At 45.2% G+C, this 23,676-nt stretch overlaps 1 protein-coding gene across 1 annotated transcript in view; it reads right to left on the bottom strand.

Moving 5' to 3' along the window:
• The window catches only part of LOC132210045 (guanylate-binding protein 3-like), a 28,742-nt gene extending 5,066 nt beyond the window's left edge, over nt 1-23,676 (bottom strand). Inside the window, exons 1-5 of the mRNA XM_059648858.1 lie at nt 23,487-23,676; nt 20,686-20,813; nt 15,517-15,626; nt 12,812-12,999; nt 3,178-3,426 (exon numbers count right to left, since the gene is read on the bottom strand). Coding sequence (XP_059504841.1) covers nt 3,178-3,426; nt 12,812-12,999; nt 15,517-15,626; nt 20,686-20,813; nt 23,487-23,661 — 850 coding nt within the window. The 5' untranslated portion in view covers nt 23,662-23,676. The remainder of the gene's footprint in view (nt 1-3,177; nt 3,427-12,811; nt 13,000-15,516; nt 15,627-20,685; nt 20,814-23,486) is intronic.

The raw sequence follows: 23,676 nt of genomic DNA, 5'->3' as shown, positions 1-23,676 counted from the left end.
GCAGTTCAAGCATTATAGTTCATAGGGGCTAGTAAAATGCACAAAACAAGAATCAGTTGTCGTTACAAGATAGTAGGAAATGCAGATGCTGGAGGATCTGAGATAACAAGGTGTAGAGCTGGATGAACACAACAGGCCAACCAGCATCAGAGAAGTACGAAGGCCGATGTTTCGAGCCGAGACCCTTCTTCAGAAAGCTTCAGAAATTTCCGAAGTAGGGTCTCGGACTGAAACGACAAGCTTCCCTGCTCCTATGATGCTGCTTGGCTTGCTGTGTTCATCCAAAACTAACCGTGTTATCTCAGTTTTTGTTATATACACAATCTAAAGGATGTATGACAATAATTTATCATGGTTACTTGGTAATTACATTTTCGTAGTGGAGCACATTGAGTGGATTTCCCAGAATGATTTTTATTTTGCCATGGGACGTGAGCATCATTGGCTTCGCCAGCAATTACAGTCCATCTCTAATTGTATTGGGTAAGGTGCTGATGAGCTACCTTTCAGAACTGCTGCGGTTCATGGGATGTAGCAATGTCACGATGATTTCGGGAAGGGAGTTCCAGGATTTTAAACCAAGCAGCGCTGAAAAGGAGGAAAGCTTTCTAGAAGTCCCAGAACAACATGAACAAAACAAAGGATCAGGGGCAGGATCTGAATAAAATTAACGTCAGGAAATCATCAGTATTTGGGAAGGAAGTTAATTCATGGAAGTGGAGAATAACAAATCCCCAGGAGCTGATGGTTTTCACCCACAGGTGTGAAAGGAGGGATGAGGGCACATTGTTGATGCCCTAACCATTGTCTTTCAGAGGTCCCTGCATTCAGGAGTTGTATCTCTGGAAATTTGCTCATCTCACTCTGCCCATTATGAAGGGTGACAACGGGAAACCAGGGAAAGACCAGGTAGCTAACATCTGTTCTGGGGAAACTGTTGGAATCTGTAATCAAGGATAGATTAACTGATCACCACAAAAAATTTCAGGTAATTAGGGCAAGTTATTATGGATTCATGAAGCTGCGATCGTGCCTGACAAACTTCAGAGTTTTTTGAAGAGGTGCAAATCCTGGTAGACAGAAGTAAATCGATGGATGTCATTTAACTGCAATTCCAGAAGGTTTTGGATCAATTCTGACACAAGCAACTCTTACCTCAGATTGCAGCCCAGCCACCTGAGGGAATGTTGCTGACTTGGACAGGAAATTTGTTGAGTGGCAGGAAACAGAGAGTTGGAATGATGGATGAGTACTCAATGCTGGGCGTGACAAGTGGTGTCCCACCTCCTCATGGGCAACTAGGCACAGGCAATAAATGCTGGCCCAGCCAGAGATGCCCACATTCCATGGGTGATTTTTTTAAAGAAAATCTCCTCCTCAGGGCATTTAGGGATTGGCAATAAATGCTGACGTGACAATGTTACACACATACCAATGGGAGGTGGTGACCTCGTGGTATTGTCGCTGGACTGTTAATCCAGACACCCCCAGATAACATTCGGGGGACCCGGGTTTGAATCCTACCATGGCAGATGGTGGAATTTGTATTCAATAGATATTTGGAATTAAGAGCCTAACGATAACTGTGAATCCATTGTCAATTGTTGGGGACAACCCATCTGGTTCATTCATGTCCTTTACAGAAAGAAACTGCTTACCTGGTCTGGCCTACATGTGACTCCAGACCCACAGCAATGTGCTTGACTCTTACCTGCCCCCTGAGCAATTAGGGATGGGCAATAAATGCTGCCTAGCCAGCGATGCCCTCATCCCGTGAATGAATAAATAAAAAAACCAAAAGCATATTTTCATTTTAAATAGTTATACATGTGGCTCTGAACACAAGTCTGCAATCTTCTTCAGGTTTGCACATTGTACAAGGGGACAGTGGGTCATTGAACAGGTTACAGAATGTACTGTGTATGGACTGGAGAATGCTGTCAGTGAGCTGTCCCACAGCAGGGCCTTATCAATATTCCAATATAAACATTCCAATAATTCAACCTCAAGCAACATCATGACAGGATTATCTAGTCTCTATCCCATTCCTGTTTCGAGGACTTTACTGTGTAAATTCGCTGCTACTTTTCTAACATTCCAACAGTAAACACACTTCAGGAACAATTTCATTGGCTATAATAGCTGCCATTTCAATCTTTATTCTGCTTTAGAGCAGCATATTCAGCTCCCGTGACCTAGACTTTCAGAAAACATCCTTGTGAGCTTGAAGCCTTTTGATCAGTGAATTTCCACCGGTTTTTTATTTTCCTGAAACCAGCACATACACCTGCAACTTCAGGCAAAGCTTCACTTGCAGGATCTCAAAACCACCCCATAGAACATAGAACCATACAGCGCAGAACAGGCCCTTCGGCCCTCAACGTTGCACCAACCTGTGAAGTAATCTAAGCCCATCCCCCTACACTATCCCATCATCATCCATCTGCTTATCCAAGGACTGTTTAAATGCCCCTAATGTGGCTGAGTTAACTACATTGGCAGGCACGGCGTTCCATGCCCTTACCACTCTCTGAGTAAAGAACCTGCCTCTGACATCTGTCTTAAATCTATCACCCCTCAATTTGTAGCCATGCCCCCTCATAAATGCTGATGTCATCATCCTAGTAAGAAGACTCTCACTGTACACCCTATCTAACCCTCTGATCAGCTTGTTTGTCTCTGTTAAATCCCCTCTTAGCCTTCTTCTCTCCGATGTGAACAGACCCAAGTCCCTCAGCTTTTCTCCACAGGGCTTTCGTTCCAGACCAGGCAACATCCTGGTAAATCTCCTCTGCACCTTTTTCAATGCTTCCACATCCTTCCTGTAATGGGGCGACCAGAACTGCACGCAATATTCCAAATGAGGCCCACTAGCGTTTTGTACAGTTGCATCATGACATCACGGCTCCGGAACTCAATGCCTCGACCAATAAAACCTCACACACCGTAAGCCTTCTTAACAGCACTATCAACCTGGGTGGCAACTTTCAGGGATCTATGTACATGGACACCAAGATCCCTCTGCACATCCACACTACCAAGAATCTTTCTGTTGGTGCATGATCATATTCAGTGGTGCTTTTGTGCTGTCAGCAGGTTTGAAACTGTTGGTCAGCTTTGCAGGTTTAGGTTGGGATGTGTATGTACAATCTGTGCACAGAACTCAAAAGGACTTACCTGTTCCAGTGACCACTTTGCTCCCAAAACCAGAAACAGTTTTCTTCATTGCCCTTGTGTAAATAAATTCACGGAACACGTTACTCATTTGAACAAAATCTTCTTCCAGCTCTTTGTCATCGACTGTTTCGATATTCCGAAGCACACGTTTATTTCCAGGTGTGTCAAACACAAAGCAATTCCTGGAAGGAAAGTAATATCTGATGCATTGTCGTGGCAAGTTAAAGTTCTCGATATCCGGACCTTCACCTGTAACAGGAAACATTTCACTTCATACTCATGCAGCACAGGCCGGAATGGTACATGCAACACGGGCAGAATTTTAACCAGCAACAGGGGTCTGGGGAGACAGTGATAACATAATAGTCCTGTCACCAGGGGAGGAACTCTGTACAACAGGCTAATGCTCCGGGGCTTGTGTTTAAGCCTCATTGCAGCAGATGGAGGAAACAGAAACCAATTTACGAATCTGCAACTGAAAATGGAACACATTGAATTTTACTTTTGGGATCGACAGGAAGGGAGAGGAGAGAGAAATCAAGACCCAGGAACTATAAGTTAGAGGTAACGGGCAGGCGATTTAAGGAAGATTATTTTTCATGCACAGGCTGGCCGGAATCTGGGACTCACTGCCTGACAGGGTGGTCGAGGCAGGACCCATCACAAATTTGAAGAAGTCGTGTTTCGGTGAAAAGTTGAATTGTTATTGCAGACAAGGCCACAGGCCAAGGGCTCTAAATGGACCCAGAGCAGATAGGTTCTCGATGCTTGGACAGATACGACGGGCCAAAGGGCCTCTTTCCGAACTGGAAATCTTGATGGGTCTATGAAAAGGATAAAGTCCTGTAAGGTTGAAAACAATGGTTTTCCAGACTGATTCCTGGGATACAGGGATTGAAGAATGGAGACAGACTGGATGAGTTAGGACAATATTCACTGGAGTTTAGATGAATGAGAGGGGATTGGGGGTGAAATTCGAATAGGACCAGACAGGATAGATACTGGAACAATGTGACCAATGACTAGGAAGACTAGATGCACAGTCTCTGTCAAAGGGTATGGGGTAGGCCATTCAGGACTGAGATGAGGAGAACTTTGTTTCAGCCAGAGAGGAGGGAGCCTATAGAATTCATTATCTCAGGGAATGGTTGTGGTCAAAATGCTGAATATTTTCCAAACGGACATAGAAATAGTTCTTGGAGCGAGAGGGATCAAAGGGTATGGAGAGAAAGTAGGAACAGAATCAATGAGTAGGAACTTTCCAGCTACATAAAGGGAAAGCAGGCAGGAATAATGTTGGCGCACTGAAGGCTGACTTTGGGGAAATGGCAGACATTTTCAATAACCAATTAAAAACCTAAAGAACTGCAGCAGCTGTAAATTATAGCCTGCCATTACACACCCCCTGTTGTTAGTCACTAACAATGCCCATGAACAACTGAGATAACAAGGTGTAGAACTGGATGGACACAGCCGGCCAAGCAGCATCGTAGGAGCAGGAAAGCTGACGTTTCGGGCCTCAACCCTTAATCAGAAAAGGGTCTAGGCCTGAAACATCAGCCTTCCTGCTCCTATGTTGCTGCTTGGCCTGCTGTGTTCATCAGCTCTACACCTTGTTATCTCAGATTCTCCAGCATCCTTGAAAGTTGCCACCCAGGTTAACAGGGCTGTTAAGAAGGCATACAGTGTTTTAGCTTTTATTAATAGAGGGATCGAGTTCCTGAACCAAAAGGTTATGGTGAAGCTGTACAAAACTCTGCTGCGGCCACACTTGGAGTATTGCGTACAGTTCTGGTCACCGCATTATAAGAAAGATGTCGAAGCTTTGGAAAGGGTGCAGAGGAGATTTACTAGGATGTTGCCTGGTATGGAGGGAAGGTCTACGAGGAAGGGCTGAGGGACTTGAGTCTGTTTTCATGAGAGAGAAGAAGGTTGAGAGGTGACTTAATTGAAACATATAAAATAATCAGAGGGATAGATAGGGTGGATAGGGAGAGCCTTTTTCCTAGGATGGTGATGGCGAGCACGAGGGGGCATAGCTTTAAATTGAGGGGTGAAAGATATCAGACAGATGTCAGAGGTAGTTTCTTTACTCAGAGAGTAGTAAGGGAATGGAACGCCTTGCCTACAACGGTAGTAGATTCGCCAACTTTAAGTACATTTAAGTCATCATTGGACAAGCATATGGACATACATGGTATAGTGTAGGTTAGATGGGCTTCAGATTGGTAAGACAGTTCGGTACAACATCGAGGGCCGAAGGGTCTGTACTGTGCTGTAATGTTCTATGTTCTATATATGTGCAGTTCCTACTACCCCGTTAACAAATATTCACCCTCTCAGCCTGATAGTTAGCAACTCCTCTGTCTGTCCGACTGTCTCTCTCTCTCTCTCTCTCTCTCTTTGGGCTCTATCCTATCATTTACTCCTGACCCCACCCACCTCCCTATTTACTGCATATAAACTGACGTTTTCCCAGCCACCATCAGTTCTGAGAAAGGGTCACCGGATCCGAAACATTAACTCTGTTCTTTCCTTCACAAATGCTGCTAGACCTGCCATGCTTTTCAATAATCACTTTGCCTCAGTCGTGACATTAGAAAAGGAGTCCAGTCCTGAACAAATTAATAGTGGATTGGGTTTAGAGGCTGAATAAAATTAATGCAAGTAAAATACCAGGAATAAGGAGATCCATGGAATTGAGGCGTGATACATCCCCAGGAGCTGATCGTTTCCATCCAAGAGTGTTAACGGACATAGTGGAGCCCATTGTTAATACCTCATCTGCAACCTTTCAGGGTTTCCGAAATACCGGAACGTTTGGTTTGGAAAATTTCATGTCATTCTGCTTTTTAATAGCAGGCCAGTTAGCCTACCATCTGTATTGGGGAAACTGTTGGAGTCTAATATCAAGGATAGGCTAACTGAACACCTGGGCCTTTATCAGTTAATCAGGGAGAGCTGGCATGGATTCATGCCTGGCAAACCTCAGTGAATGGCTTGAAGAGGTGATTCAGGTAGTGGCCAGGGAAACGTCTCCAGATGTTGTTTTTAAGGAATTCCAGAAGGCATTCAATAAAGTCCCACATCACGTGTGAGGTGATGGCCTATTGGCATTATTGTAAGATGTCTAAGTCAGAAGCTTCACCAAAGTCCTGTGCATCCAGGTTCAAATCTTGCCATGGGGTGGGTGGCATCGTGGCTCAGGAAAGGATTCAAATGGTGAAACTACATCGCTGCTCACCAACGAATAGGAAAGGCTTACACCTAGTCTGGGAGCCTGATTCTACTGCTGACAGCTAATTTACAAACACTTGGAAAGCATTTCACCAACACTGGGCTTCTCTCACTGAGATCTCAATGTCTCTGTTGCAAACATTCACGGCAGCACAGGATCACCGAATGCAGCTACAGCATGGGGCTCTAATGAGGAAGCAGGCACACCTGTAACAGAGCTATCCACCACACTAACATCAACACAAAGAGGATATCTCAGAGGGAACGGTGCCTGCGGAATGCTGACAGGGAGGCCAGGGAGGGGGAAGGGTGGTGGCAGAAATGATGGAGGATGGTCCTTTCGACGTGGAGACTGGTGGGATGGAAAGTGAAGAGAAGGGGAGCCCTATTGTTGTTCTGGGAGGGAGGGGAAAGGGATGAGGGCAGAATTACAGGAGATGGGGGCCGCACATGGCTGAGAATCATGTTAACCACAACGGCGGGGAATGGGGAGTTCTTGGCCGATGAGAAAGAAAGAGACGTCCGAAGTAGCACTATGGAAGTTGGATCATCAGAACAGAGAGACTGAGAAATTGGGAAGAACGAATAGAGGCCAGGTAGGGAATGCAGTCAAGGTAACTGTGGGAATCGGTGGACATGGATATAGATGGATAACTATCCCCAGGGATGGAAGCAGTGACTTCAAGGAAAGAAAGGGAAGAGGCAGGAGAAGAGATTGTGAAGGAGGGATGGAATTTGAAGCAAAATTCATGAATTTTCAATTCTTGGGGAAAAAGCAGTTGCTTCCAAAATGCTCACAGGGCACAAAAAAACCCTTTGGACAAGGTATTTCCCAATGCTGGAGAGTCTGGAGCCAAAGGACACAGCCTCAGAAAAAGGCAGACCATTTAAGACTGAGATGGGGAGAAATGTCTTCACTCAGAGGTTCCTGGATTTTTGGAACTCTCCAGTGTATCTCAAACACTGAGCTTGTTTGGGACAGGATTTAGAGATTTCTGGATACTGAAGTCATCAAGCGACATGGCGATAATGAGAGAAATTGGGGTCGAGACAGAAAATCTGCCAGGACCTGTCTAAATAACCCAATGGAGCAAATGGCCTCATCCTGTTCCTGTTTCCCAATTTCCCAAGAATACCAGGACATCATTTGCAAGGAAGTTAACCCCAACTCTACTAAATTTCCATGCATATGCTCTGTATTGATCCCATGACTCCAAGAACTGTTCCCATGTGTCAGGATACTGAAGTGCACCGTCCTGCACCGTCACTCTAGTCATGCATTCCCTTGTTCTTTGATTTGAATTATCTTTGAACGTTTTATTATTGTCACATGTACCTAGGTACAGTGAGAAATGTTATCTTGTGTGCAGTACACGCAGATGATGCCATTCAAAAGATCATCGGGTGATTGAACACGGTGAGGAATACAATGTTACAGCTGCAGAGATGGTGCACATACAGCTAAACCAACATAAAATTTAAAACTTGAGAGTTCCTTTCAAAAGTCTAATAACTGCAAGGAAAAAGCGGTTCTTGAGTCTGTTAGGACTTGAGTTTAGGCTTTTGTGTCATCAATCTGATAACAGTGAACCAGTAGAGGGAGCGAGGATGCAATTTGGCCACACAGTCCTGTGTGTACAGGGAGTAGGGGCACTGGTGTTGAGGATTACACTGGAGAAGGTGTTCTTGCCTATTCCTTACGGATTGCATTCTGTGGGTCAGGACGTCGAGGACCCAGTTACAGGAGAAGGAGCTGAGGCCTAGGTCTTGGAATTTAGAGATGGGTTTGTTTGGGATTATGGTGTTGAAGGTAGAATGGTTGTCAATAACTATCCCGCTATTTCTATCATCACGAGCACATGGTAATGGAATAACCTGGAGATTATTTCTTTGATGTTCTGATGGCTGGTTGCATTCCTAGTTCCTTAATCACTGTCCTACCTCTCTTTTTATCCATATCGTTGCTAACAATATAGCTAGACACAATGATCGGATCATGTCTTCAACATTAAGTCTCCAATCAGCAATGCCCACCAATTCCCCAACAAACCCCCCCGCCACCGAGCCGAGCGCTGGGTCCCTTGTATCACAGAGCTGTCGATGCCAGCATGGAACCAGCTCTGGCTGCTCTCCCTGGAACAATCACTGTCTGATGAACTAAATACTGATGGGCATCACAATATGGTCAGTGAGTACCTGTCCAATTTAGTTGACCCTCCTTGACCTGCCTGATGGTCATCCTTTGTGTTTCTGCCTGTATAACACGTGGGAACACCAACAGGAAGATCTCCTCCAAGCCACTCACCGTCCCGACTTGGAAATATATCACCACTCCTCCACTGTCGCAGGGTGAAAATCCTAGATCACTCCCTCAGGGAACTGTGAATGCACTTATGGCACGTGGACGGCAGCGGTTCAAGAAGGCAGATCACCACCAGCTTCTCAAGGAGCGAAATAGGAGTGTGAAATAAACGCTTGCCCAGTCAGGGATGCCCACCTCTCATGTGGAGATTTGTTTTCTGAGTTTCTTTTGACTCAGGAGCCAGCTCCTGGCAGAGATGGCCAGAGGACTGAGCCTACACTGGACCCTCACTCAAACCTTTGCGGTAAATTGTAGATCCAGTTGTAACAATGAATAACAGGGCAAAGATTGATGCGAAGGCAGGCAACAATTCACAGGATTTCTGGGAAATCAGTGAAAGCTTCAATTGTTTCAGAAAGAAGTACCAGTCGGATGCTGTGTTTGTTCGAAATATCTGTTAAGTGTAATGGCTGAAAATTTCAAATGTGCCAAACAAGAGAGGGATCAGATTAGAATGGGAAATGTTTTATTTAACAGAAGGTAGAGGAGGTTAGCCACACAACTGTAAAGAGAGTGTCTTTTTATTACAGAGATAGTAGGAACTGCCGATGCTGGAGAATGCTAAATTGCCCATAGTGTTCAGGGGGGTGTGGATTATGGGGGATGGGTCTGGGTGGGATGCTCCAAAAGGGTGGTGTGGACTTGTTGGGCTGAAGGGCCTGTTTCCACGCTGTAGGGAATCTATTCTAATCTAATCTGAGATAACACGGCGTCGAGCTGAATGAACACAGCAGGCCAAGCAGCATCAGAGGAGCAGGAAGATTGACGTTTCGGGTCGAGTTTTCTGAAAGATTTTCTGAAGAAGGGTCTCGATCCGAAACGTCAGTCTTCCTGTTCCTCTGATGCTGCTTGGCCTGCTGTGTTCATCCAGTCTACAGCTTGTCTTTTTATTTCTGTGCTTTTTAAAAACAGTGGACTGAAATGAGAAGGAAATGCTTGAGAAAAGAGTTTTAAAGGGGTTGCAATAAACTGACACTCACAGCAAACACTAGGTAAGCTGCGAAAATTTCAAGTTCAATGTGTTTCTTCATTGGATGTGATGAAGGAGGAGGAAAGGTATTCTGTTGTAAGAAGATGGGGAGGAACAAGTGAGCCAAAAGGGAAAAGCAGAAGAAAAAGATTCTTCTGCACCCCCTGAACAACGAGAGATTTAATGGAGAATTCAGGAGGGAAGCATGTCACTGCATCCTTTCATTTTGCAATCAATCATCGCTACAAACACAACAATGTTCAAAGTGAACTGATGACTGGAACTAAGTCTAGAGGAGAAAAAGGAGCTGATTCATTAGCAAGAGATAGTAGGAACTGCTGATGCTGGAGAATCTGAGATAACAGTGTGTAGAGCTGAATGAACACAGCAGGACAAGCAGCATCACAGGAGCAGGAAGGCTGACGTTTTGGGCCGAGACCCTTCTTCAGAAAATGCATTTCTGTAGCAAATTTTGCCATGTCATGATGTCCCAAAAGCACTTCAGAGTTAATAAGTGCTTTTGAAAAGCAATCACTATGCCTGCATCTTTGTAGGATACGTGGAACAACCCGTCTTCCAAAGCTACACTGGACCAATCCCCCACCTCTTCCTCCGTTACATAGATGACTGTATCGGCGCCGCCTCATGCTCCCATGAGGAGCTCGAACAGTTCATCCACTTCACCAACACCTTCCACCCTAACCTTATGTTCACCTGGTAATACCTCTCTCTCCTTCCTGGACCTCCCCGTCTCCATCTCCGGCAACCACCTAGAAACCAATATCCATTTCAAGCCCACCGACTCCCACAGCTCCCTCAAATACACCTCCTCCCACCCACCTTCCTCCAACAATGCCATCTCCTATTCCCGATTCCTTCGGCTCCTCCGAATCTGCTCCCAGGATGAGGCATTCCACTCCCGAACATCTCAGATGTTCTCGTTTTGCAAGGACCGCAACTCCCATCCCACAGTGGTCGATAACACCCTCGACCGTGTCTCCCGCATTTCTCGCAACCCATCCCTAACACCCCGCCCCCGCAATGACCACCAGAACAGAAATACCGTCGTCCTCATGTACCACCCCACCAACCTTCCGATACAACGCATCATTCTCCGACACTTCCGCCATCTGCTATCCGACCCCACCACCCAAGCCATTTTTCCATCCCCACCCTTATCTGCTTTCCGGAGGGACCACTCTCTCCGTGACTCCCTTGTCCACTCCACACTCCCCTCCAGCCCCACCACACCCAGCCCTTTCCCCTGCAACCGCAGGAAGTGCTACACCTGCTCCTACACCTCCTCCCTCACCCACATCCCAGGCCCCAAGAAGAATTTCCACATCAAGCAGATGTTGACCTGCACATCTGCTAATGTGGTATACTGCATCTGATTTTCCCGTTGTAGCCTCCTTACATTAGGGAAACCAAGTGGAGGCTTGGAGACCAGTTTTCAGAACACCTATGCTCGGTGTGCAATAAACAACTGCGCCTCCCAGTCGCGAACCATTTCAACTCCCCTTCCTATTCCTCAGATGACAGGTCCACCCTGGGCCTCCTGCAGTGCCCCAACGATGCTTCCCGAAGGTTGTAGGAACAGTAACTCATATTGTGCATGGGAACCCTGCAGCCCAATGGTATCAATGTGGACTTCACAAGCTTCAAAATCTCCCCTCCCCCTACTGCATCCCAAAACCAGCCCAACTTGTCCCCACCTCCCTAACCTGTCCTTCCTCCCACCTATCCCCTCCTCTCACCTCAAGCCGCACCCCCATTTCCTACCTACTAACCTCATCCTGCCCCTTTGACCTGCCCGTCCTCTCTCCTCCCTACCACCCCACTTACACCCATATTTACTGGCTTCATCCTCGCCTCTTTGACCTGACTGTCACCTCTCCACCTACCTTTGCCTCCATCCACCTTCTATCCACTTCCCCCTCTCTCTCTATTTATTTCAGAAACCTCTTCCCCTTCCCCATTTCTGAAGAAGGGTCTCGGCCCAAAACCTCAGCCTTCCTGCTCCTCTGATGCTGCTTGGCCTGCTCTGTTCATTCAGCTCTACGCCTTATTATCTCAGATTCTCCAGCATCTGCAGTTCCTACTATCTCTACACCTTGCTATCTCTGATTCAGTAGCTAGTTGACTCTGATTAACTGGGGCATTGTCATGAGAAAGAAACAGAGTCCTCCGGGCTCGCCAGGTCCTGAGCAATTCAAGCAAGATGCAAGGCTTGGACACAGTCCCTTTGTTTGCAGAGAACATGTCCTTGTGTATGTATCTACGTTGCTTTAGGAACTAGAAATGAGCCTTGTTAGGAGTTCAATGCTTCATCTTTTGCATAAGTACATGAACTGAAAAGCTTTGAAGTGATATGGGCCAGGAGCGGGCATGTGGAATGAGTTGACTTTGGGATTGTGAACATGATCTTGAGTTGAGTTTGGGATTCTGTTCATAATCTGTTGCCTACATATCCCTGTCATGTCTGTATCACATACTTTCTGGGCCCCATCCCAGCCTGTCAGGTCACCTGTTTCCTTTCACACAACCCATCTCCCACACCCATTGACACATCATTCCCCCATCTTTGTCTTCAGCATAAACACCAGGTTTCCTTGCTGCTTACAGTTCTGATGAAGAGTCACCAAACTCAAAACGTTAATACTGTTTTCTTCCCACAGATGCTGCCAGGCCTGCTGAGTTTCTCCAGCAATTACTGTGTTTGTTTCAGATCTGCAGCATCCACTGTCCGTTGTTTGATTTTAATTCTCAAGTTGTGTTTTGGCTAACAGCTAGATGAGAGAACCCCTGGAGAAATGAGGGTTCGAGCCAGAACCTGCCATTGATGGGGTAGCAGATCACATAATGCTTCAAACATTACTGATGTTGTGTTGACATTTTATTGCTACATGCTTCTGGGTTTTCCAGCTTCGCTCAATCTCACTGTCACCCAAAAGGTTTCTGGGACCCACAGAATGAAGAATAATAGAACTTGTTTAATTTGTACAGCACTTGTTTAAGGAGATCTACGGATTCACTGCTTCCCTTATATGATTTCATTTCCTTACCTTCTTTCAGCTTAAGGGCATTTTCCAAATATTCATCTGCTGTTACTTCTTTCTTGTTAATTTTCAGCTCCAGAGAAAAGTCCCGTACGACCCACACAAAGCCAGGAAAGTATTGCCTGAATTCTTCTCCATGGTCATCTTTCTCCCCAGATTTAGATCGGATGATTTTGGTCAATTCTGTCACATAACTGTCCCATTGTTGAGGAGAATAACATAGAAACAGGCAAAGTGATAATGGGAACTGCAGATGCTGGAGAATCCAAGATAATAAAATGTGAAGCTGGATGAACACAGCAGGCCCAGCAGCATCTCAGGAGCACAAAAGCTGACGTTTCGGGCCTAGACCCTTCATTGTGCATTTCCTTTTAGGAACCATGGTATTCTCTGATGAAGGGTCTAGGCCCAAAACATCAGCTTTTGTGCTCCTGAGATGCTGCTGGGCCTGCTGTGTTCATCCAGCCTCACATTTTATTATCTTAGAAACAGGCAAACACTTGGTTTCTAAACATCTCTGACATTTTGATAATGTTCAGGTTCCCACTACATCAAAAAGCCTTTACAATGCTGGGAAAGCAGCAGAAATGGCCCAAAATCACATACCCCATCCCTGGCCCCGGCATTTCCCATTTCCATGAGGTGAGAATGGAATCGATGCAGATTTCACTCACTTACATTTCCCAGAGGCAGCTGGCTAATTAATTGGTCAGCTCTCTCCACTGAAATCCCATTTGGAGATTCCTGCTGTGTGGAACCCGGACCGTACACCACAGAGAGGCTCAGCACAGGTTAGTTCTATGTGTATTTCCTTTTGGGAACCATGGTATTCCTTTGGAAAGACAAGTTATCCCTGTGGATATTCTCCTGGGAAACCTCACAGGCTTGTGGGTGGGACTGAGGTTTCATTTGGGGTTGTTATCTGTGGGTGCATTTGCACGTAAAAGCCTGACATACCCCTTGGAACCATCAAACCTGCCAAGTACCTGTCAAAAAGTGACAACTATTTCAAGACCTGTCAAAATGTGATCTTGTGATTGTGATCTCATCAACAGAATATGGTCTGAAAGACAGGATTTTTAGAAACAGAAATTCATGTTTTTCTCTGCGCATGTGTACACAGGAGGATGAAGAATAATCTGAAGAAGGTTTTTGTTACTTCTGATCATGCTCTCTGACCATCCACCAAGTATACAACAACATTAATGTGAGAGAAATGAAAAGTTGAGCTTAAACTTTTATACAATAGAATATTTTGCTTTTTATTCTGGTTTCCTTGCTTTTATAATTTCATTATAAATTTAATAAATTATGTGACTCCTATGGTCAAAATGTTCATTTCACTGATAAGTTTCGGTTTGGTCCACCTCTCCATCAATGCTAGGCTTCGGGGAAAGGCAGAAAACAAAATGGAAACGTTGACATCCCTATGCCAAACATGTAGTTAAATATTAAATATTCCCGATTTTATTTCCCTCTGCTGCAAACATGCCATTTTGTCTCATAGTTTGGTGCTTTTTTAATGATCGACTGTAAAATTAGCCATTCAAGAAGCCTGTTACATTCCCACGCGAGGGACCTTAAACAGAATCCGCATTCTGACAGGGCAATGTGGTTGCGCAGTATTTGATTCAACCCCTTTATTCAGAGATGACTACGCAGGTATAATAAAAGTTTCTGGGACTGAAGTCAATCTCAAATCCCAGGATCTTGAGACATCTGCAAATATGGGAGGGACTTTCAATCCGGCAGGAAAAATATTCAAAAATTGTGTGAAATGTCGCATTTTCAATGGGTTTTTCTGGTAAATTTATTTTTAAAATGGATACAGAAGCTCAGTGACACAAAACAAAAATGGCTTCAGAAATCATAACTAAATATTTGATATGACTTCTAATCGACTGTGGCTGCTGTTTGGCTGTTATCTGCATTACAGAATTTTTACAGGGATGAAGGTGGCTATTCGGCCCACCATGTCTTTACTGGCTCCTGATAGAGCTACCCAGCGACTTTCATTCTCCAGCCCTATCTCGTTAATCCTTTAAATTCATCACTTACCAATATGTGTCCGTCTCTCTTTGAAAATTGCAAATTGAAAGTTCACCACTCTCGCAGGTAGCACATGCCCAATCCAAACAACACTCTAAATAAAGAAGATTCTCTTCATCTCACTCTGAGCTCTCTTGTTGACAATCTTGCAATTATGACTCCTAGTTTCTGACATGCCAACTTGGGACAAGCTTGTTGGAATACTCCCCACTTGCATTGATGGGAGCAGCTCCAACAATACTCAAGAATCTCGACACCATCCAGGACAAAGTAGCCCGCTTGACATCAAGTAGCCAACAAACATCCACTCTCTCCAACATCAATGCAGAGTTGCAACAGTGTGTGCCATGCACAGGGGCCACTGCAGAAATTCACCAAAGCTGCTGAGGTATCACCTTCCAAAGCCATGGCCACTTCCATCAAGAAGGACAAGGACAGCAGATACATGGGAATATTTACTCCGAGCCACTCACCGTCCTGACTTGGAAGTATATCACCATTACTTCACTGTCAATGGGTCAAAATCCTGGAACTGCCTCCCATTGCTGAAAGTGTTCCTTGTTATGAGATTGAGTTTACAACAATACAACAGGAAGGAACATGAATAACTGCCGGAGGTTTATACTGTCAGTCATTTTGAGTGAACACCATGTTAAGGATACTTGATGTCCTGTAGAGCCTGTTGGTCGATTGCACCTTTGCTGTTATACACGAACATGCTGCTCAGCAGAAACGCAAGTGTGAAAATCTTGTTATCATTGCTTTCATTTCCCTGCAACACAGAGACAGAGAAAACCAACGATTGATGTAAAGTACCATGCCGCATTTCATGCATTACCATGAACTGTTTCATGTTCTGGTGATTTGAACAAGGGACAGGTGGATCATTGCCTAGGAGATTGCAGTTATAAACATGGGCCTTGGATGGAAACCATCTGATCCTGTAGGTTTATCACTCTTCAGTTCCATTGGCCTGTTTGTTACTGATTTTTTACCTACATCAATTTTATTTACTCCCTGTTTCCCATCCACGACTAATTTTATCAGTTCTTCCAGCACATTTGCCTCAGTATGCACAATACAAAAGGAAGTGAAGTAATTATTCAGCATGTGTGCCACTTCCCCAATGTCAATGACAATATCTCTCACTGAGTCATTGAGTCGACAGCACAGATAAAAGTCTCTTCAGCCCATCTTGTCTGTGCTGGTCAAAAACAACCATTGAACTATTCAAAGATAACAAAGTGTGGAGCTGGATGAACACAGCAGGCCCAGCAGCATCTCAGGAGCACAAAAGCTGATGTTTCAGGCCTAGACCCTTCATCAGAGAGGGGGATTTGGAGAGGGTTCTGGAATAAATAAGGAGGGGGGGGCCGGACCGAAGATGGAGAGAAAAGAAGATAGGTGGAGAGGAGAGTATAGGTGGGGAGGTAGGGAGGGGATAGGTCAGTCCAGGGAAGACGGACAGGTCAAGGAGGCCGCATGAGGTGGTAGGAAGGAAATGGAGGTACAGCTTGAGGTGGGAGGGAGGGTTGGGTGAGAGGAAGAACAGGTTAGGGAGGTGGGTACAAGCTGGGCTGGTTTTGGGATACAGTGGGGGAAGGGGAGATTTTGAAGCTGGTGAAGTACACATTGATACCATTGGGCTGCAGGGTTCCCAAGCGGAATATGAGTTGCTGTTCCTGCAACCTTCGGGTGGCATTATTGTGGCACTCAGGGAGGCCCATGATGGACATGTCGTCTGAGGAATGGGAGGGGGAGATAAAATGGTTTGCAACCGGGAGGTGCAGCTGTTTATTGCGAACTGAGCTGAGGTGTTCTGCAAAGCAGTCCCCAAGCCTCCGCTTGGTTTCCCCAATGTAGAGGAAGCCACACCGGGTACAATGGATACAGTATACCACATTGGCAGACGTGCAGGTGAACATCTGCTTAATATGGAAAGTCATCTTGGGGCCTGGGATGGGGGTGAGGGAGGAGGTGTCGGGGCAAATGTAGCATTTCCTGCAGTTGAAGGGGAAGGTGCCGGGTGTGGTGGGGTTGGAGGGGAGTGTGGAGCGGACAAGGGAGTAATGGAGAGAGTGGTCTCTCTGGAAGGCAGACAAGGATGGGGATGGAAAATTGTCTTGGGTGGTGGGGTCGGATTGTAGATGGCGGAAGTGTCGGAGGATGATGCGTTGTATCCGGAGGTTGGTGGGGTGGTATGTGAGAACGAGGGGGTACTCTTGGAGCGGTTGTGGTGGGCGCGGGGTGTGAGGGATGTGTTGCAGGAAATGCAGGAAATGCGGTCAAGGGCGTTCTCGACCACTGCGGGGGGAAAGTTGCAGTCCTTGAAGAACGTGGACATCTGGGATGTGCGCGAGTGGAAGTCTAACCCTCTTTTCCAGCCCTTGGTCCATAGCCTTATACGAGAGAACAGACCCACTATTAATTCACACATCCTAATCAGAGTGGTCCTTGCAACTGGATAAACACATACACATGCGCCCAGTATTTACAGTTCACTGACAATTCATCCACTGAGTCCATGTGATTTCTTCGTTGACAATCCCGTTCAATTCTATCCACCTGCTCTATCCCTGTTCTCCAGGAAGTTGTGCAGGGGCCACTGTTGGGACCACAACTACTCACATAATGCCCTAATGATCTTGTCAAAGAAACGGAGGGCATTGCTGATAAGGTTGTGGATGGCACAAAGGCAGGTGGACGGACAGGTACTGTTGAGGAGGCATGGAGACTGCAGAAGGAATTGGATTGGCTGGGAGAGTGGACAAAGAAGTTGCAGTTGGGATACTAAGTGAGTCAGTGCAATTTTATGCACTTTGGAAGGAAGAATAGAGGCAGAGACACTTTTAAAAGTAGGCAAGGCCTCGGAAATTTGAAGCACGAAGGGACATGGGAGTCTGAGCTCAGGATTCTCTTCAGGTTAAGGTGTTGGTCAGTTGGCAGTTATGAAGGTAAATGCAACGTTAGCTTTCATTTCAAGAGGGCTAGAATACAATAGTAGAGATGAACTACTGAGGTTAGACAGGGCTTTGGTCTGACTGCATCTGGAGTATTGTGATCAGCTGTGTGCCCCGTTTCTAAGGAAGAATGTGTTGGTATAGGAGGGGGTCCAAAGGAAGCTTACAAGAATGATCCTGGGACCAAAGGACTGACATAAGAGGAGCGGCTGAGGAATCCGGGCCTATGCGCCTTGGGGCTCGGAAGGATGAGGAGAGATGTGAGTAAAAATTTGGAATTACTGAGAGGCCTGAATAGATTGGGAGCAGAGAAGATGTTTCCACTCATCAGAGAGACCAGGACCAGTGAGAGGAACAATGGTTTCCAGGAGAAGGCCGGATCATGGAATTGAGAAATATATCATTCCTTATCAAGTGCAAAACAGACTCGAAGGGCTGAATGGCCTATTTTTCCTCTTCAACAGCGTATGGACATGCAGTTATCTTTGTGGCTGTATACATTACTCCTACAGCTGTCTGCTTGTCTTTGTTACCATTTACCTCCGTTATTTGAGGCTCAGTCACCTCTCGTAACTATCCTCGTCTCATACCTTACCAACAGTGCCACCCCACCAGCTTTTCAGTTCTTCCTGTCTTTCCAAAAATTCAAATATCCCCGAATGTTCAGACCGCAGTCTGATCTCCATGTAACCATGTCTCCATAACAGCTGTGAGGCCACTTCCAATTCCTGCAAGTTGCATTGTGAGTTTGTCTGTCATATTCCAAATGCTTTGTGCATTAAGGCACAAAGCCTGTAAACTTGTCTTTATCTCATTGTAACCATCCCGATTTTCCCTCGGACTGGGATCCTATTTGCTTCTCACCCTTGAATAACTAGTGTTCAGTGGTTACATTTTATGATCTCCTCCCCCTTTTGTGATCTCATTTAGTCTTTTAATCCTAAATTCAACAAGATCTGGACAATATCCAGGCTTGACCAGTGGCATGTAACATTCACACCATACAAATTCCAGGCAATGACCATCTCGAATAACACAAAACATAACCATTTCCCCACAATATTCAATGGTGTTACTGTCACTGAATATACCTTATCAACATCCTGGGGATACCTCGTATCAGAGATGAAGCTGCATTAACCGTGTAAGTCCTGTGGTCTTAAGGTCAGGCCAGAGGCTGGGAATGCTGCAACGATTAGTTCACCCCCTGACTCTCCACAGCACTTTCACCCTCTCCATGACAATGAAGGATATTCTGTTCTATTCTACAAGAACAAAGTCATCAGTGTCTCCCCATTTGCATTGGGTGCAGCTCCTACAATACTCAAGAGGCTTGATACCATCCAGGACAAAACAGCCCAATTGATTGGCATCCACATCCACAAACATCCATTCTCTCCACCACCAGAAATGTAAAATTCAAACAGGACGAGGCAGAACATTTGCAGGAAGAATGCCTCCGATGACCTGGGAGACCAGAAACACGGGTCACAATCTAAGGGTCATTTTGGACTGAATTGAGGAGAAATGCCATCACCCAGAGAGTCGGGGGGCCTGTGGAATTCTCTGCCACAGGAAGCAGTCGAGTCCACAGCACTGAATATTTTCATATCTGTTGTTCATAGGGCTAAAGGGACCAAAGGCTCTGCGGAGGAAGTGCGAACAGAATACTGAGTCGGATAATCAGCCATAGTGAACAATGCAGCAGGCTTGACGGGCTGAATGATTTACTCCTGCTACTAGTTTCTAGGTTAGTAAGGATGCAGAGGCTGCCAAAAAACAGAGCAAAAGAGAGAATAAGCGAAATACTAGATAGATGAAACATTGAAAAAGTGGAGAAGCCAGAAAATCTGGTTGTATTTAAAAGATGACAAGTCACCAGGACCAGGTACGATACTGAAGGATTAAAGAATGGGCAATGCAGAGACAATGGCAGTAATCATCCATTCCTTTTGAGATGCCGTGCCAGAACCCAATGTAACTGGACAGGACTGACTTCCTGGAGAATGTGACAGAGACGTTGACGCTGGTCGCCGAGATCGGTTGAATGACAGAAAACAGGTTTGGGTGAATTGATGTTTTTCAGACTGGAGGGAAATATGAAGCAACAGACTCCGGGGTCAGAAGCAGAGGAACACAACCTTCTCACAAAAATATAAACGATGTGGGCTTGGGGTTCAAGAGTAGATTGCAAACATTTGCAGATGGTTCATAACATGAAAATGTTATGAACTCTGAGGAAGACAAAACCAGAATTTAGAAGAACAGAGACAAACAAGTGGAATGGGGAGGAAAAACAACACAGTTGAAATTAATACAGGAAATAGTGAAGGAATACATTTTGGTAGAAAAACAAAATAGAAGATGATAACTCCTTTGTGGGATGTGGAACAAGTAAGTCAGATCATGGATTAGAGTTCCATGAAACAGGAGCCTCTACATAGCTTTGGCAATGCACAGTATCTGCAATTCAGCAAGAGCCCTGTTCAATCATGGGGTATTCAATGTGTTGATTAAGATTCACATTGAACCTTTGAAAGTCTGACTTTCTTTTGATTTATTCCATGACGTATTCCCACTTTTCAAAAGTGCCTGATCACTTTTTCTCATCGTCAGGCATCCTGCTGTGTTCTCAATGACATGGATACGTGCCCAAAGCATTTAAATACCCTTAAGTCTGAGAAATGGGTTGGGCTCAGGAATAGACATAGTGGAACAAGTTCAGGTGCACTGCACTGATTGTCTGGGCAGAGCTAATGCAGGCCCTGACTGATTCTATCCCTGTGCAGTGAACGGGTGACCATTCACTGACAGCACATTACACGTGCAAGTGCTGTTCTTCATGCTGCTGTGAAAATGAAGCAGTTCTACCTTTTCCACATCTCCAAGACCTTCAGTGTCCAACAGTAGCAGACAGCAATCTTCCATCTGTGGATGTGGGAGGGCCCACATCCAGATTCCCTTCGTCTCTGTCTGGACGCTGCCTCCAATTTCAAACCCTGGTGAATCCGAATAAATAATAGCCCGTGTTATTCAGTGGAACATCCTTTACTCAGTTGATTACACGCTTGCTTTTTGGGGACAATGGTTACACACAGCACCCAGACTGGGAAGTACAGTCCCACAGGAATGCTGGCTTTTCAGGGCTAGAATCATACAGATGGGATTTTAAATTAAAGTTTTCACTTTCTGGTTCAGCTAGGTGCTAATGTCGCCTCAACAGCATGTTCTCCTGAACCAATACCATCCAAATAGACATACACTGATCGCTGTGAGCAGTTGGAAAGACTGCGTTATTGTGGTAGTCAGTGAGAACAGGACACTCAGACTGACAGTTTGGGACTCGTTTGAGATAATGGGAACTGCAGATACTGGAGAATCCAACATAACAAAGTGTGAAGCTGGATGAACGCAGCAGGCCAAGCAACATCTTAGGTGCACAAAAGCTCGAAACGTCAGCTTTTGTGCTCCTCTGATGCTGCTTGACCTGCTGTGTTTATCCAGCTTCTGACTTTGTTATCTGGGACTCATTGAGGAGTTTTTAAACCTTGCTGTAGGCTGTCCAGGGCAAGAGAGATTGGCTGTGAGTTTTGGGTTGACATCCAAGAGGAGCATCTCCTGACAACTTCAACAGAGAAGCAAAATATTCCAGATGACGGAAACCAGAGATGAAAACGTCAAACTTCAGCAGATCTGACAGCATCTGTGAAGAGGAGGCCACGACTAGTGTTTCAGGCTGATGATGACCTTGAAACAGCACAAACTGTCAGCCCACAGCAGGTGGACTGCAGCGGTTCAAGAAAGCAAAGCACCACCACATTCTCAAGGGGCAACTAGGGCTGGGAACAAAATGCTGGACAGGCTGCGATACCCACATCCCACAAATGAGTTTAAAAAAAAATTCCCTGCCTGCAGCAGTCGGAGACTCACCAACTTTAAGGGCATTTAAATGTTCATTGGATAAACATATGGCTGATAATGGAGTAGTGTAGGTTAGATGGGCTTCAGTTTGTTGCACCGACCTATCAAACCATCCAGGGCCGTAGGACCTGTACTGAGCTGCACTGTTCTATGTTCTTAGTACAAACTATTCCCTAACTCACTCATCTTCTGCTGGGCCGCTCGTGAAATAAAGACGAGACCCACTTACACAAACTCAAGTAATAAGACAACAATAAATTGAAATTTAATCTCTCCAAATTAATGCAGACTGGGGCTTCTGGTACAATCTTCCTCCTCCAGTCATTTTTTCTGTCGATTTGAAGTCACAATGACTTACTTCCATCCATTCTGTTGTCAGGGATATTTTCTCTTATAAATACTCTTAGCGAACACTGTTGTGGCCTTTAATTAATTAGATGGTGCTTTCTCTGAGCTAAAAAAGGTGATGCCTCTTGGTAGTTGGCCGTTGGCTCTCCCGGATTTTCCAAATGCCATCATCTTTATACCCCTGATGACAAATTAATTTCTTTACAGTCAGATTGGTTCTAGTTTGCCAACAACGTCACATTTGAACTTGAAAGGCTTTTTACATCTAAGGGTTTGGTTTAAATTGATTGCTTAAAAATAGAAAAGACTTGCTGTCTTGGTAAAAATGCTACTTGGCTGCTCGATACAAAATGTTTCCATTCGGGTGCTCTCTCTCTCTCTGTGCGCCTCCACTTCAAGCTGCTGGTCAGACATTCAGTTTAACTCTAAGCACTGAAAAAACACCATCATATTTTAAAGGGACAATGCAATGCATTCCCCCATTTTACAATTTTACACACACCAACTCTGCAACAGAATCAACACTGTAATGCGATCAGGAGGAACCCAAACTGGTCAACACTGAGCAGAATATTGCTGAGCAGGTGTTGCTGGATGTTATCTTCCATCACATTCCTGACGATCAGCAATGGACTGATAGGACAGGAACTGGCCAGGTTGGATCATCATGGGTTTTTGTGTGTGTACAGGACATACCTGGGCAATTTTCTACATTGTTCAGTAGAGCAAGGGATCTCCAATGGAGGCTGTAATGGTTCAACCATTTGACACGTCTTATTGAACAATGTTACAAATGCTTGAGCCTAACCTCTTGTACTGAGGAAATGAGCTCCTCCATCATTGGGAATGGGGATATGGTTTAATTATCCACCACCATTTCACACCAGCAGTGATAGGATTGCAAAGATTTGAGCTGCTGCTTTGCTTTTCAGATCACCGTGCTCTGTCACGTGCTGTGTCTCTTGTTTAGCGCACACCCACGCCCACACACACACACACACACACACACACACACACACACACACACACACACAGACAATTTGGTAATTTCACCAGGGAGACACCCCTGTTTTGGGTATGCCAGCTGAAACACCACAGTGTGCTATGAATTAATGCTTTGATTCTGTGTTTTAGCAATTATTTCAACGGAACAATGATGGTTATGGGAGATAGTGATAAATACTCCCAGATTTTCCAATCAGTGGCCAGAGGAACCCATTGTAAGCTTTCACAGTGAATTGGAAATTTCTACTTCATTAAGACTTGCTCCTGTTTGTTGCTGGGCCCATCCTCACCCAAACAATAAGATCTGCAGTCATCTACTTTCCTTCAGTGCTCAGTTCTCCCAATACACACTGTCAGAGTCATTCCCAAAGTGGGCAGTTTCACATTCTAACACCTACCTTTCTGTTTTCCAGCAAGGCGGTTCAGCAGATATGATTTTCCTGTCCGATATTTCCCGATTATAGCAACAACTACCAAAGCCTGATCAATGGTCTTTAACAAATCCACAGCAGGTTGATGCACTGACAGGCTCCCATCGGGTGAATTTACAACCAGGGCTATCGGAGATTCCATTTCTGTGTATGATTC

Source organism: Stegostoma tigrinum, chromosome 9 (genome assembly GCF_030684315.1).
Source record: "Stegostoma tigrinum isolate sSteTig4 chromosome 9, sSteTig4.hap1, whole genome shotgun sequence".
NCBI lineage: Eukaryota > Metazoa > Chordata > Chondrichthyes > Orectolobiformes > Stegostomatidae > Stegostoma > Stegostoma tigrinum.
This window is presented reverse-complemented; position numbering and strand designations above follow the sequence as displayed.